This window comes from Coffea arabica, chromosome 1e, assembly GCF_036785885.1.
Source record: "Coffea arabica cultivar ET-39 chromosome 1e, Coffea Arabica ET-39 HiFi, whole genome shotgun sequence".
Lineage (NCBI taxonomy): Eukaryota > Viridiplantae > Streptophyta > Magnoliopsida > Gentianales > Rubiaceae > Coffea > Coffea arabica.
In genome coordinates, this window is record NC_092311.1 from 12,241,467 (window position 1) to 12,257,027 (window position 15,561).

Genomic DNA, 15,561 nt, shown 5'->3' on the forward strand with positions numbered 1-15,561 from the left:
CATCATGGGATCACTTATATAGATCCTTTCAATACAAGATTCCCTTAAACTGAGAGGATCTTGAGTGAGAAATGAGACTACATCCATAAACCTAGTTCTGCATCATGTAAAATTTCCACTTTTCAACGAAATACATTACAAGAATAGAGATTTTTGATGATTTATATGCGTATATGCTTGGAAAACATGATAAGGACCAGTAATATAGTTTTTTTCTCCTTGCTGCTGGATGTGGAGGAGTTAGGTGCCGTAGTTTAGAAGTAAAAATTACTTCGATGGAATAGATAGAATGATCAAAAGCGTATGGAGAATTTGTGAGAATGTTAATACATTGTTTATGGTCAAAAAGGTCATAAATATGGAATATATTCTTCTAACAATTGATTTTTTCACAAAAAGAAAAAGAGAATGGAAATTTTCTATTCCTATCGTTAATCTGGGAGATGAAACGCTTAAAATGCCAAGCTCAGTGTCAAATCCATTTGAAACATATCCTATCTGCTTGTAGAGAGAAAAAGAGAAGTAACTAAAATCTTGGGATAATTTCAAAAAAACCTTTGCTGAAATTTCTCATAATATCAATCAGCATTCCTAATGCTTATAAAAGCTCACCCATGTCCCTTGTTAGTTTGACAAGACCACACGTCCCAACTAAAAGTTATGAATTGATGATATTAAACTTGCATTCTTAATAACTGTTTAATCAAAAAGCCCAAATAAAAAAGAAATTTTATACCAAAAAACATAAGACAAAACATAACCAAATGGTCATTCAATATTGGTCAATATTATTCTATATCCAAGGAGTGGTGGGGCAGCAAAGCAGGTGACTAATGAATCAAAGGCTTCTCTAATTAGTAGTTTCAATTCTACAGTACAATGTAAACATAAAACACTAGCAAAGTAGATGCAAACAATAAAATAACAAGATGCAAGAACACAAGACCTTTTTTGATACATTGAAAAATTTCTGTCATATTTTATAACCCTTCCATCCAATTTCAAATAGGGATAATTTTAGAAACCTCCCCTAAGGTTTCTAATAATTTCACTTGGCTCTCCTAAGGTTTCAAAAATTACACTTATCTCCTTTGTCCATTTAAAATGACAATACTAACCTTAATATTTTTAATAAAACTCTCTTGTTGCCATGTTTATGCAAAGGATGGATTTTGTAATTTTTTTTTACCATTTTCCTTCTTTTTCATTTCTCTTATATTTCATTAGAAGTATAGAAGAACTATCAATATTGTCCCTAATATCTATCCAAATTAAATGTTAAACTAGTAATTTTTTTTGATAACTTTTAATATCCTCCAATCTTTTTGTAGCTTTTTTTGGGGTATCAAATTCAAGGATAAGTCAGCAATGATTAAAAACAAATGACCCAAAATCATTACCAAATAATGATAGTTCTACCACTAAACTAGTCCGTAAATTTTTATTAAAAAAATAGTCCATAAACTTTAAAAGAAACAAAATAGCACTTTCTTCTCTATCTTAAAAAGAATTTATATTCCCAATAAAGTACTATGAAAAATACCCTATTATAGCAAAAGATTTATTGTCATAGTTGATTATTAAATAACAAATATTAGCATGAAAAACTTGATACCCTTTTTGTTTAGAAGAACAAATTGAACTTTGTAAAATAAGGGCATTTTAGGGTATTCATTAAATTTTTTACTCTATTTTAAAGTTTGGTTACCAAAGTGTCAAATCATGGGAGGTAAGTATAATTTTTAAAACATCAAGGGAACTAAGTGAAATAGTAAGAAACCTCAAGGGAGGTTTCTGAAATTATCCCTTTCAAATACCCTATCTACAACTTTCAGCTATGTCTTGCAATCACTATATTGCAGAGGATCTCAATCTGTGGTTACGTTGAATTTAGTCAACATCAGTTACTTGAAAAGTTTGGTTGGCTATTAACGCACTGAAAAATATTGCTGGACTGATTTGAGGAAGCCAAGTAATTTTTTTAGGAACTATGTTTAAATATATGATGTTATTTAAGATATACTCAAAATTAAAATAAGCTTAAATAAGCTGTACTCAAAATTTATAAATGAGTCAATATTAATAAGATTAATCTAAAAATGATCTCATGACCTGATATCTAGAATTTGGCCATGCTTTTGGTGAAAATAGCATTCGTTATACAAGGTAATAGTCATTGTATTGCTACAAAATTACTCTTTATTGCAATTATAATCCGTCATATCTTCACATTTACTGTTTAACCTTATTTTAGTTTTTATTATTGTTATAAGCTTCATAAATAGGATAACACAATGGTAATATTGAAACTAAAATATTATCTCTCACTTTTTCTCCAAATGGGCTGACTTTTTTTTTAAAAAAAATTTCAATTCAAGAGAGGTAGCTAAGATTTTGAAGATCTCAAGGATGCAGAGTGACATAATGCTAAACTTCAGGGGAGGTTTATGAAATTATCCCTAAAATTTCCATGTTTATTACATGGAAATGTTCAGCATTTTACATATGTTGAAATAAAATTACTTTAACGGGACACCTTATAAAATTTCAGCATTCGAACCAACAGACCTTTATGGGTTGAATCATCAATCATAGTTGAATTTGAAATTTACATATACATCGAAATATCTAAATTATTTCTGTTTATTGCATAAGATTTTAAAGAATTGTATCAGTGTCTAAAATATAGGTGTTAAGTACACGTAAAATTCATAGATAAGAAAAATAGGAAAACATTAGGTTTTTAAAAAGTAATGACTAAAACATATCTATAATTTTCAAAATCTTTGTGTGTAACTTTTCCTGTATTTTTAGTGGGCTCTACCTCTTTCTACAAAAAAAAAAAAAAGGGGAATTCTTACATCTTTCCTTTATATTCATTGATTCCTACCTCCTCCCGTCCAGCCACCATCAAGCCATTTAGCCGGCTTCTTACCGTCAGGCCACCACTAGTCTCTGGCATATGGCGCACAGCCGCTCCCAAGAAAGAAGAAGAAAAGTGATCTTTGTCAGATGCATCAAGATAACCAAATTTTAATTGATTAATGTCACTACTTGACAATAATTTCTTGTCACGATAGTGCATTTCTTTAATTGTTGGGAAGTGGATAGGATCACCAAATGTTGAAAGGAGATCTTTACTAGTGCGACATAAACAATAAAAATAAAAATAGAAAGCGAAAAATGAATATCACTAAGTACTTTACAAGTAATTCACCATTAGGGATCTATTGTACAAAATTTTGTCTCAAGATAAAATCCACTTTGCAAATGGATACAAAATACATGAGCCTCTTAAATTTGGTCAAAAAAAAAAATTTATGTACTTTTCATTTAAAGTTTATTCTTGCAAGACACATTTTGAGCAACTAGTGGTCAAGAAAAGGGAATTTGGAGTTGTAGAATTTCTTTTTTCCTTTATTGACTCCCACAGTTCTCTTAGATCACATAAAGAACGGTACCTCGGTACAAAAAAAAAGGGGCAAAAAATTCCCATACAGATTTAATAATCTACTTGTGACCCTATTATTTTTAAGTCAAAGGAAGTAGAAAAGCCAATATGTTCCCCTTGTTGAGAACAGAATACAAATGGCATATTCGAGTTGTATATCAATGGCAGGTGACGAATTATGTCTTAATACTATATAATAAACCACATCTAGAAGTTAGATCTTTAGGGAAAAGAAATCAGTGATTAAAATATTTTAACACCATATTGGAGTTTTATAATCTTCGATTATCTCATTGAGGGATGTACTCAAACCAAATGTCATGCCTTGCGTTTTGAAATAGTGAATTAATGTGCTGATAAATATGATTATGTTTATTGTGGTGTCTGGACGGATGTTTCTAAAGTCATCACTAAACAAATATGTAACTCTTTGTATTTTCGTAGGGAAAGTTAAGGTCCCAAATCAAGAGGACTAAAACCTCTTGCAATATTCAAGTGCACATTTCCTTTGGTTACATCCACACGAACACATTGACTACTGTTTAATATATAAGTGCAAATAAAACATTCTGCAAAAATAAGTAGATACAAATGTCAAAAGGAAAATGCAACAGGAGCCAACAATTTCTTCATTAGTGATAATATTCTTGTTTTTTTCTCTTGCTCTTTTTACTCCCATCTTGTTGGCATTGTGATTGTGATCCACCCCTTTTATTGTTGCATTTTCCTGGCTGAAAAATTCTAAACTACATCTTAGAATATCAATCATTCATGCTGAAAGATGGACTTATGCTATTGCAAGTGTTTAGTTTTTCCTTAAACGAACGAATTATTTATCAGTTAACAACCACTAAAATCTCATCAAATCTTTTTACAGATATGTTATGCAAATATAGAGCCTTTTTTGTTGTAAATAAAAATGCGATACCTTTTCTTCTATCAATTTCTCATTGTAATTAGATATTCCACATTAAAATCTTACACTCCAAGCTAAAAAGATTGAGCTATATAGTTAATTAGAGGGTTAAAAGACGAACTAAATTACTAGATATTTGAATCGAGTTTGGCTCTTTAAGACATCATTTGGACTTGGTTCATGAATTAGTTAAACCAAACTAGAACAACATTTTGTATTCGGTAAACTTTTAAACTCGAGTCGAGTTTGGTTAATTTAGATGAAATTGGAATTTATAGGTAAAAAAGTTCATACTATTTGAGTCTGACTTGCTAAAAACTCATTTGAGTTCGACCCAATAAATAAATAAGTCAACCTTGAATACAATCTCAACTTTATTAAAATAATTAAATAAGTTTGAAAATTAGAATATTTGGCTCGATTAGACTTTCGTTTACACCCCTGCCAACTGGTCCATGATAGAAACTTGCATATAGACTTAGAATGCAAAGTTAAAATACATGCACAATCACGACCGTGGTTTTGCACCATCTTTTCAGCACTGTGCTGAAACAAATAACCTTGGCTTCATCAATATGTTGAAGAAACAGAGAAAATCTTTCAGCAATTTAGGCGGCCAGTGGGAATTATAGAATGAAGCAGTGTGATTAGCCTTATTTATCAACTTAAAAAACTCTAATTATGTGAGTAGCTGGGAGTTACCTTCTATGACTCTAAACTAAGTTTAAAAATGAACATCCTTGTTTTATTCCTTTGATTAGATTTCATTGATAAAATGGACTGTAGTTCATGGTCGTCAACTGGTTACTCTCTTTCATGCAATAGTACTGATCAAATAGTCCATCTTAGTGGAATCGCCATTGATTGTAACGTAGCATGGGGTCGATGGAATATCCTTTTATCAGAGCATAACTTTGTCATTTTGTCAATTTTGTCATTTTCAATACGATGTTTTTCTATAGAATCGCAATTATTATTCGTTTAGGATGCTGTTAAGACCACTTCAGTTAGATTACAAACAGATGAGATAGATAAAAGGTACTTTCTACTTTCTTGAGAGCACAGAAAAAGAATTTCTTGTATCCTGCGGGTGAAATGGTAAAGTTTGGCGAATTAGTCGAGAGAATGACAATTACTCCCTAAGATGAAAATTGGAGCATTGTCTTATATCATTTGGACATATTTAACGAATCTTCTGTGTTTAAATTCGGCTGCATTAAAGTCAGCAGGCGTCCTGTGGAGGTTCGGTCATTGCTATATATTACTGAGGTCCTTCTTCTGCCATGTCGCATAAAAAAGTCGAGTTTCCACAAGATCATATCCAAGAGTTAACTTTTTGCTTAGATCATCTTTGATCAGGTTGGTTGATGACATTAATGTAGCCTTTTCAACTCTTTCTTGATTTCTGATTGCTTTATTGTTACTAATTAATCACTATATATGTTCCCATACAATTTTTGAACTAATCAATATCGAATGTAGCATTAGGACTTTCTAGATAAGAATGGAGATTTCCAAATCTCCAATGATACAATATTCAAAGATTATGTCATTATCAGGGATGGAGATGCATGCATAGGTAGATATACCAGATGGAAACGTAGCAAGTTTATTAAGGACTAATGGTGGTCTTCAAAATCAGAAATGCTTGTAGACAAGATGTATGGCGCACACATTGGTGGAGCAAATTTTTTAGGGACAGAAAAAGACACTTCTTCTGCTATCCCTTTCACCAGCATCACCATAAAACATGTAGGATACATAAAGTAGCATGGACAGAGAAATTTCTCTAGGTGGAAGCAGTAGGTTGGAGCAGTAGGTTGGGGCAACTTTGTTCAAGGGTTGCATTATAACTAGGATATGTTATGAAAATGAAAACAGAAGACTACATTTTGAGACGTTACTTGGTAACAATGCTGTGATTGAGACTTGGCTTCCTTTCTGTTCTCCGGTGAGACAGGAAGCTGGGTATATGGAATTTGATCCTTGAGGTATGTTTCATTTTAGATTTGTTCTCAAGCATCCAATAAAGGGCCATTTTGATATCCCGCAACAGTTCACAGGATTTTGGAATGTAGGGCCTCTCTTCTTTGGCTGAAATTGTTCTTAAACATCCCACAAGAGATCATGGATTTTAGCATCTGGAATTTCTAAATCTATTGAGGAATGTCAAAGTTTTTATTTTTTTGTTAATGAGATTTGAGGTATTTAAATTGCTTGTTCCACTGTGATGGGAGGTGGTCAAAAAAGCAAAATAAGATGATTCCTGTGGTACATTTTTTTGTGATAACTAAATTTAAACAACTCTGTCTACACAAGTGTTCACATCTATGTATGTGAATATTGAAAGTGTAATCTATATTTGTTGATCTTAATATCTGTCATGAAATCTGTCCTTGTTGGTCCCTGAATTCAAACATCAGGAAATGTAAGACATACAAGACTTTCAGCTCTTTCATTTATCTTCTCTCTTTTGCTTTTAGAATTTTCAGTACCTACAATTCTTGGATTTTGTGCCTTTTCTCTTGATACCTCAATACATAGCATGTCACCTGAAGTTGAAGTAAATTTTTCATCTAATATCAATTTAAATCCTCATACTACAGCCAGCAATAATGGACCTAAAGAACTCAATAGAAGACGTATTCTCAAACCTACATCCCTCTTTCCCTGTGAATACTAGAATTGCCATAGTTGGAGGGGGTCCAAGTGGCATATCTGCAGCTTATGCACTGTCGAAGCTTGGTTACCACAATATCACTGTGCTGGAAAAATATCATACAGTGAGTGGCATGTGTGAATCAGTTGATATTGAAGGTACATAGATGACATAACTGCTGATTTATTGTATAAGTATTTTGTCATACAATCTAATCAACCACATCATTTGGTTGCAGGAAAAATTTATGATCTTGGAGGGCAAGTTCTTGCTGCGAATAGTGCTCCTACTATTTTCCATTTGGCAAAAGAAACAGCTTCTGAGCTTGAAGAAATGGACTCTCATAAACTTGCACTCATAGACAGTATGACTGGAAAGTATCAGGACATTCAAGTTGCCGATGATTATGTGTCAGTAGTATCATTAACCTTAGATCTCCAGGTTAGTGTGTGGTTTTTTACTTCAAAAGTGTAGTGTATTAATTCTTGACTGAGAACTTACTAGATAATACTCAATCCTATTCTTACTTTCACAGGATAAAACAAATAATTCTGGTAGAATTGGTGTCCATGGTGTGAGTGATTTTGCTGCTGAATTGACTCCTACATTTCTTGAAGGGCGTGGATTTAAATCTGTTCCTAAATCAGTGGCCTATGGCTATACCGCTTCAGGATATGGATTTATTCAAGACATGTCTTATGCATACATTCATGAGTTCACCCGAACTTCTATGGCTGGGAAAATTAGACGCTTTAAAGGTGGATACATGAGTTTATGGCAGAAAATTAGTAAATCCTTGCCAGCACAAGTACTCTGCAACACTGAAGTACTTGGAGTTAGACGTAATTCTTTAGGAGTAGAAGTTGATGTTAGAAACAGTAATGCAGAACTTGAAACCATGAGTTTCGATAAAATTATAATTTCTGGTTCATTTCCCTTTATCAGTGGTAGAACATACAGATCACCTTCTTCTGCTTCAGCAGGTATGATTTGTCTTATATCCCTCTAATAAGTTAACGCATATTTTGAGGTATATGATTGATGGGACATTTTTCTTTCTCACAGATTCTGAAAATAAAGTAATGGATTTCAGCGAGATAGAGAAGGAGCTGTTCAGTAAAGTACAGACTATTGATTACTACACCACTGTTTTGAAGATTAAAGGGCTGGAAGAAATGCCTGTGGGATTTTATTACTTTGGAGAGTTTATGGATGATCCTGTAACAATAGGGAATCCAGTGGCCATGCAAAAATTCTATGCTGATACAGACATCTTTCTCTTCTGGTCATATGGGAACTCGGATACAATCAAGGGACCAACTGTTACCCAACTAGCAATTGATACTGTTCAACGAATTGGAGGAGTTGTTCAAAAAGTTGTTTTGCAGAGACGGTTTAAGTATTTCCCTCATGTCAAAAGCCAAGGTATAGCACCTGCTTATCTGTAGTTTGCCAATGTTATGTCAGAGTTGGAAGATCCTGACTTTGTAACTTGAATACAGATATGAAGGAAGGTTTCTATGACAGATTAGAGACTGAACTTCAAGGTCAGATGAATACTTACTATGTAGGTGGCCTCATGGCATTTGAGCTCACAGAGAGAAACTCATCCTATGCTATGGCTTTAATGCAAAAGCACTTTGGCAGTTCTGAACCCTTGCCAAAATTTCCATATGTTAAGGTACTTGAAACTGTAGATCACCCACATAAACTTTATTAGTACACTAAATTCTCATGAAATTACGGTTGATGTTCTATATTTTGTCTAATCCACTGATTTTCCCGCAGAGTCTATTCCCACTGTATTCTGACATCCGGGATAAGAAACCAGAGACTCTAGATGAAATTCCAGGCGTGGAATTTCCTGATTTATCAAGTGTTGATGGCTATTTGAAGCACTGGGGAACTCATAAAATGATCCTTAATAAAACTCTTTATACTTGGATCAACGAAGAAGGGGAAGTAGTGGGGCAAAGGACTTATGGAGAACTTCATGCAAATGCTTCCTCCATAGCTCACATGCTCTTGACTAGCAAAAAGCCAGTGATCAGGCCAGGTGATAGGGTGCTCCTAGTTCATGTCCCAGGTCTCGATTTTATTGATGCCTTCTTTGGGTGTTTAAGAGCCAGAGTACTGCCTGTCCCAGCTCTTCCACCAGATCCGCTTCAAAGAGGTGGTCAGGCACTTCTGAAGGTTGAAAATATCGCGAAGGCATGTAATGCAGTGGCTATTTTATCAACCATTGGTTACCATGCAGCTGTTCGAGCAGGTTCAGTAAAGAATTTGCTATCTTTGTCCTCCAAGAGTCGCAAGAATACAGCTCGTTGGCCCAACCTTCCATGGTTCCACACGGATTCTTGGATAAGGAACTCAAAAGATTTGATTCACAAGGACAATGACTATGGCAACGAACCAAAGCCAGACGACCTGTGTTTTCTTCAGTTTACTTCCGGATCAACTGGGGATGCTAAAGGCGTTATGATAACTCATGGTGGACTGATTCATAATGTAAAATTGATGCGGAGAAGATACAAAAGCACATCAAGCACAGTGCTAGTCAGCTGGCTTCCTCAGTACCACGACATGGGACTGATTGGGGGGCTTTTCAGCTCTTTGGTGAGCGGTGGGTCTGCAATATTGTTTTCCCCAATAACCTTCATCAAGAATCCTCTCCTATGGCTTGAGACCATGAGTAAGTACAGGGCAACTCATAGTGCTGGCCCGAACTTTGCTTTTGAACTTGTTGTTCGAAGAATGGAGATTAGCAAAGAGAAAATTTGGACCTATGATCTTTCTTCCATGATTTTTTTAATGGTTGGTGCTGAACCGGTAAGGCAAAAAACTCTCAAAAGGTTTCTTGAGCTCACAAGTCCTTTAGGCCTGTCCCAGTGGGTGATGGCCCCTGGTTATGGACTAGCAGAAAATTGTGTGTTCGTCAATTGTGCGTATGGAGAAGGAAAACCCATACTGGTGGATTGGCAAGGAAGGGTCAGCTGTGGATATGTGACTCCAAATAATGCAGATGTTGATATCAGAATAGTTGATCCAGAAACTGGTGCAGAGAATGACGAACCGGGAATAGAAGGAGAAATTTGGATTAGTAGCCCAAGTGCGGGAATTGGTTATTGGGGCACTAATGATCAAAGTGAAAGAACTTTCAGGAATAAGATTGCAAATCACCCTGGTAAAATTTACACAAGAACTGGGGACCTGGGAAGGATAATTGATGGGAACTTATTTGTCACTGGAAGAATCAAAGATCTCATTATAGTTGCTGGAAGAAATATTTATCTGGCAGATGTAGAAAAGACTGTTGAAAGCTCATCAGAACTCTTGCGTGCTGGTTGCTGTGCTGTCATTGGGGTTGCAGAAGAGATCCTAGCAGCAAAAGGAATATCAGCAGCTGATAATTCTGATCAAGTTGGCTTGGTTGTGATTGCAGAGGTTAAAGATGGTAAACCTGTAAGTAAAGATGTTATCAACGATATTAATTCCAGGATTGCTGAAGAACATGGCGTGAGTGTGGCAGCTGTCAAACTAATCAAGCCTCGAACTATCAGTAAAACAACATCGGGAAAAATCAAGAGATTTGAGTGCCTCAAGCAGTTTACTGATGGTACGTTGAACTTGGTTCCAGATCCAACAGTCACAAAACGATCACTGGTCCGATCTTTCACTACAGGTTCCTGCAAAGAGGGTAAAACACCTCGAGCACACTTGAAAATAGATCCACCCTTGCAAATGAGTTCTTCACCAAGTTCAGGATTGACCAACAAACAAATTGTAGAGTTCTTGAAGAGGCTGGTCTCAGAGCAAACAGGGATTCCTTTTAACAAGATCAGTACAACTGAGAGTCTAATGTCTTATGGGATTGATTCTATAGGTGTGGTTAGAGCAGCTCAAAAGCTTTCAGATTTTCTTGGAGTGCCAGTTGGGGCAGTTGACATTTTCACTGCAACTTGCATCGAGGACTTGGCAAGCTTCTCGGAGAATCATGTAATGAAGTCTCAACCTCAATTGACGAGAACAATTTCTCATCTGGAAGAAACTGAGACTGAATATGAGTTACTCACTGAAGTTTCTGTTTCTCGCAAACTTGGTATCATATTGCTACAACTCATTGCTCTCACATATGTCTCAGTTTTGCTAATGCTCCCTGCATATATCTCAATTTCTGTCTTCAAGAATTTGGTTTTCAGCCATACAGCTTCATGGCCGAGTTATGTGATATCTCTAGCATTTGCGCCTCTCAGTTGGATCTTTTGCATCTTCGCAACCTGTATCTCTATTTCATTGTTTGGAAATTCATTCCTGCAACCAAACTACGCCTTGAAACCTGAGATTTCCATCTGGACAGTGGATTTTGTTAAGTGGTGGGCGTTGTACAAGGTCCAAGAAGTCTCATCAAAAACTATGGCTGTGCATCTGAGAGGGACTGTGTTCCTAAAGTACTGGTTTCAGATACTGGGAGCAAAGATAGGATCATCAGTTTTACTTGACACTGTTGATATCACTGACCCCGCTCTAGTCTCAATTGGAGATGGAACTGTAATTGCTGAAGGAGCTTTAATTCAAAGCCATGAAGTTAAGAATGGGATCTTGAGTTTACTTCCAATTAGAATAGGCAAAAGTTCGTCCATTGGGCCTTATGCTGTAATTCAGAAAGGAAGTGTTCTAGGTGAAAGGAGTGAAGTCCTAGCCTCACAAAAGACTGAAGCAGGAGACCGAGTCCCCAGATCATGCAAGGCCAATTTTCCTAAGGTATGAAATCCTAACCTCCCATTTATACCATTTCTGTTACATCAACATTCTTGAGAAGCTAACAAGAATGCCAGTATTAATGCTTTTACCTTGACTAAAAATGCAGTAGGAAGTCTGAATGTGTTGATTTTGCAAAAAGATCAATCAATTGAAGCAGCAGTTTCATTTCTATCTTTACTATATCGCTTGATTGAAAAATAACATTTCCACTATCACATAAAGTCCCACAAAAATTAACATCTAATTAAATCAAATAACATGATAAGAAGACAGAAAAATGCAGTCAATAGTTTTAGTTTCATTTAAAGATATGATTCAAGGAGTGCTCTGTAACATAATCTCTTTTTGGTTGCACATTTCAGCTTTTTCGTCTGTTTAAACTTTCCATAGATACTAAAGTCAATGTGCAATATGATTATTACATAATTTAACCCATCTTCTGAAATTGTTAAGCAACAATGTTAAGTGACTTGAATACTTTCATGTGTGACTCTTGCAGTTAAAGTAGTCAAATATGCTAAACATCAAATACTTATGAGAGTAATGTTTCAGGTCACAGAAAGGTCAGATGCAATAGAAGATAATGAAAGTCAGGCCATTTACCACCTCATGGGCATCTACATGGTTGGCTTCATCAGCACAATCTCAGCAGCAGTCCTTTATTTCCTCCATATTGGAATTTCACAGAAGCCTCTTTCCATTGATAACTTTGCATTCTTCTGTATAACTGGAGCTTTTCATTGGTTCCCATTAGCCATAGTTGCATATGCCACAATGATTGCCAGCCAAAGTGCAAGTCCAGTTACATTTGCTACTTTAGTTGCCACTGCTTACTTGGCTCATGGCTTGATAAACATCTTCCTCACCAGCTCCTTGACCTTTTTCCTCTCCAGAAACAAGGAAAACAAAAAATCCCACCTACATACTTGGCTCCAACACCGTATTATAGTTGCCTGCCATCTTAGATTTGCCAAATTACTTTCTGGAACTGAGGCTTTCTGTATCTATTTGAGACTTTTGGGTGCAAAAGTAGGAAAATATTGTTCCATCAGAGCCATAAATCCAGTTTCAGAGCCCAAACTTCTTTCACTTGGTGCAGGTGTCCATTTGGGGGACTTTAGCAGAATTATTACCAGGTACTATTCCTCTAAAGGGATTAGCCGTGGAAAAGTTGATGTGCAGGATAATGCTGTTATTGGAAGTCACAGCATTGCTCTTCCTGGTTCCATCATCCAAAAGGATGTGATTCTCGGTGCACTTTCAGTTGCTCCAGAAAATTCCGTGCTTCAGAGAGGAGGTGTATATGTCGGATCACAAAATCCTGTCATGATCAAGAACAGACTTCAAGCCTTAGATGAGCGCATAGAGGAGATGGACATAAAATACAAAAAGATCGTGGGGAATCTGGCGGCAAATTTGGCTGCAACAACACTTAAGGTTAGAACAAGATACTTCCATCGCATTGGCGTCGGTGGCAGGGGAGTTCTGAGAATGTATGATAACATCACAGGGTTGCCAGATCACAAGATCTTCCATCCTGGAAAGAGTTATCCCATTATTATCAGGCATAGCAATAGCTTAACTGCTGATGATGATGCAAGAATTGATGCGCGTGGTGCGTCTCTAAGAATATTCTCAGACAATGCAAACATTGAAACACCACTCCTGGATTTAACGTTGAAAACAGGCAAAGCATTTTATGCTCGCACTATTTCAGATTTTGCAACTTGGCTTGTATGCGGGCTAGCTGCAAGAGAGGAGCATGTAAAGCGTGTTCCCCATGTTCGTGATGCAGTTTGGATGTCCCTGCGCAATGCAGATTCATATACCAAGCTCCATTACTACTCAAATATATGCAGGCTATTAAGGTTTACAGATGGACAGGAAATGTATGTTAAATTCAAGTTGCGCCCTTTCGATGAAAGCGTCACTGAAGATTCTGGAAAGGTTGACCCAATTGGAATCCTCCCTCCAGAAACAGGTGCAATTCCAAGGGACAGTAGTGACAAACGCCCATTACTTTTTCTTGCTGATGATTTCCAGCAACGTGTGAGTTCTCCAGGCGGTGTTCACTACATTTTCCAATTACAGTTCCGTCCTGTACCATCTGATGAAGTGTCACAAGATAATGCACTTGATTGCACCAAACCGTGGGATGAGACAGAATATCCATGCATCGATGTTGGGGAGATAACGATCGATCAAAATCTTTCCAAGGAACAGGCAGAGGAGTTAGAGTTCAACCCTTTTCTCCGATGCAATGAGGTTGATGTCATCCGGGCTAGCTCAGCCAGCCAAAGTGCTTCAATTGATCATGGCCGGTCATTGATTTATGAGATTTGCCAGCACTTGAGAAATGGCGAACCACTTCCAGAGGCTTGGAGGACTTTCATAGAACAATCAGATGTCAAAGTGGACCTCTCCGGTTGTCCAGTTGCAGCAGCATTAAACAAAACAGAATCTGACAAAGTGACTCTGCAGAGGACTTGGTACCAGAGTGTTTGGGCTACTTTGGCTCAACCATTGCTACAGACATTTTTGCCTTATTATCTATTGGCATATGTTGTTTGTGCTCCTCTAAACTTCTTGCTTGATACAAAGACAACCAAAAACTATCCATTGCATTGGATGCTTCCTTTGTTTTGGGTATTTTCAGGATTATTGGTAGCATTGGCTTCAGTCTTTGCCAAATGGATTTTGGTTGGAAAGAAGAAAGATGGAGGAACTGCTGGATTGTGGAGCAGAAGTGTTTTCGCAGACACAATATGGCAAGCATTTAGGTTATTAGTAGGGGAATATTTCATGGAAATGACAGGAGGGTCAATTTTGTTTGCGCTTTGGATGAAGCTCATGGGATCAAACATTGAGTTAAGCCAAGGTGTTTATGTAGATAGCATGGGAGCTTTGTTGAACCCTGAAATGGTAGAGATAGAGAGAGGGGGCAGTGTGGGAAAGGAAGCTCTGCTGTTTGGACACATCTATGATGGAGAAGGAGGGATGATCAAGTTTGGAAAGATTGAGGTTGGGGAAGGTGGATTTGTTGGAAGTAGAGCAGTTGCAATGCCAGGAGTTAGAGTGGAAACTGGGGGCTGCCTTGCATCTGTCTCGCTTGCCATGAAAGGTGAAATTGTACAGTCAGGTTAAAATGGTAGATGGCTTGTCAAATTGATAGCCTTTGCCATTTGATGTGATATTAATTTCTCCTTCTTGACTACTCTAATCAATACAATAACAGCACCTCAAATTTTGTTGGAGGATATTATACCCTACTACAAAATCATGCTCTCCATCTTTGACAGAAGCATGCACTTTTGCTAAGTATTGACAATCACAATGAAAATGCAATTCCAAGAAAAGAATGGACACCAAGAACTGATATGGAAAGTATCCTCTTCTTTTTCCATAAAATTACAAGAAACTAAGAAATTAAGGACTGCCCTTCCAGGTAAACCTGTCATCTGGTGAAGGGATAAATTTATTCGATCCATATATGGCATTTTTATCATTTAGTCTTGAAAATTTAACATCCAATAATCTACACAGTACTATATTATAAGTGCCAGACAATTTAGATAGCCTAAACTACAAAGTTATACCTGTGAATCAAAGCTTGTAGATTTTATTATTTGGGTAACATCATTATCATTCTCATTCTCATTGTCATTATCACTAATTATTATTATTATTATTCCTATTATATGGTGAGTTTTGGTACTTTGGAGTGTAAACACAATATTGTCTTAGTTTTGTACTCTTTATTATGCCCTCCTTCTT

General features: G+C 36.4%; 1 protein-coding gene across 2 annotated transcripts; it reads left to right on the forward strand.

The window, feature by feature from the left end:
• The first annotated feature begins 5,572 nt into the window (after positions 1 to 5,572).
• LOC140008630 (uncharacterized) lies at positions 5,573 to 15,049 on the forward strand. Of its 2 annotated transcripts, none has more exons than XM_072053463.1 (8): positions 5,573 to 5,726; positions 6,974 to 7,184; positions 7,265 to 7,467; positions 7,562 to 8,009; positions 8,092 to 8,451; positions 8,529 to 8,707; positions 8,815 to 11,787; positions 12,340 to 15,049. In XM_072053463.1, the coding sequence occupies exons 2-8, from the start codon at positions 6,983 to 6,985 to the stop codon at positions 14,929 to 14,931; spliced, it is 6,957 nt and encodes a 2,318-aa protein (XP_071909564.1). In that variant the 5' UTR covers positions 5,573 to 5,726; positions 6,974 to 6,982; the 3' UTR covers positions 14,932 to 15,049. The 2 variants fall into 2 exon arrangements, with proteins under 2 accessions (XP_071909564.1, XP_071909565.1); XM_072053464.1 differs by lacking the exon at positions 5,573 to 5,726 and adding an exon at positions 5,849 to 6,358.
• The last annotated feature ends 512 nt before the right edge of the window (positions 15,050 to 15,561 follow it).

What these genes read in the sequence shown, in the direction of transcription:
- LOC140008630 (XM_072053463.1), top strand. Translation starts at nt 6,983, where the DNA reads ATGGACCTAAAGAACTCAATAGAAGACGTATTCTCAAACCTACATCCC. An exon ending in CATTAACCTTAGATCTCCAG is followed by an intron (nt 7,468 to 7,561) that starts GTTAGTGTGTGG and finishes TTACTTTCACAG; the next exon opens with GATAAAACAAATAATTCTGG. An exon ending in ACCTTCTTCTGCTTCAGCAG is followed by an intron (nt 8,010 to 8,091) that starts GTATGATTTGTC and finishes TCTTTCTCACAG; the next exon opens with ATTCTGAAAATAAAGTAATG.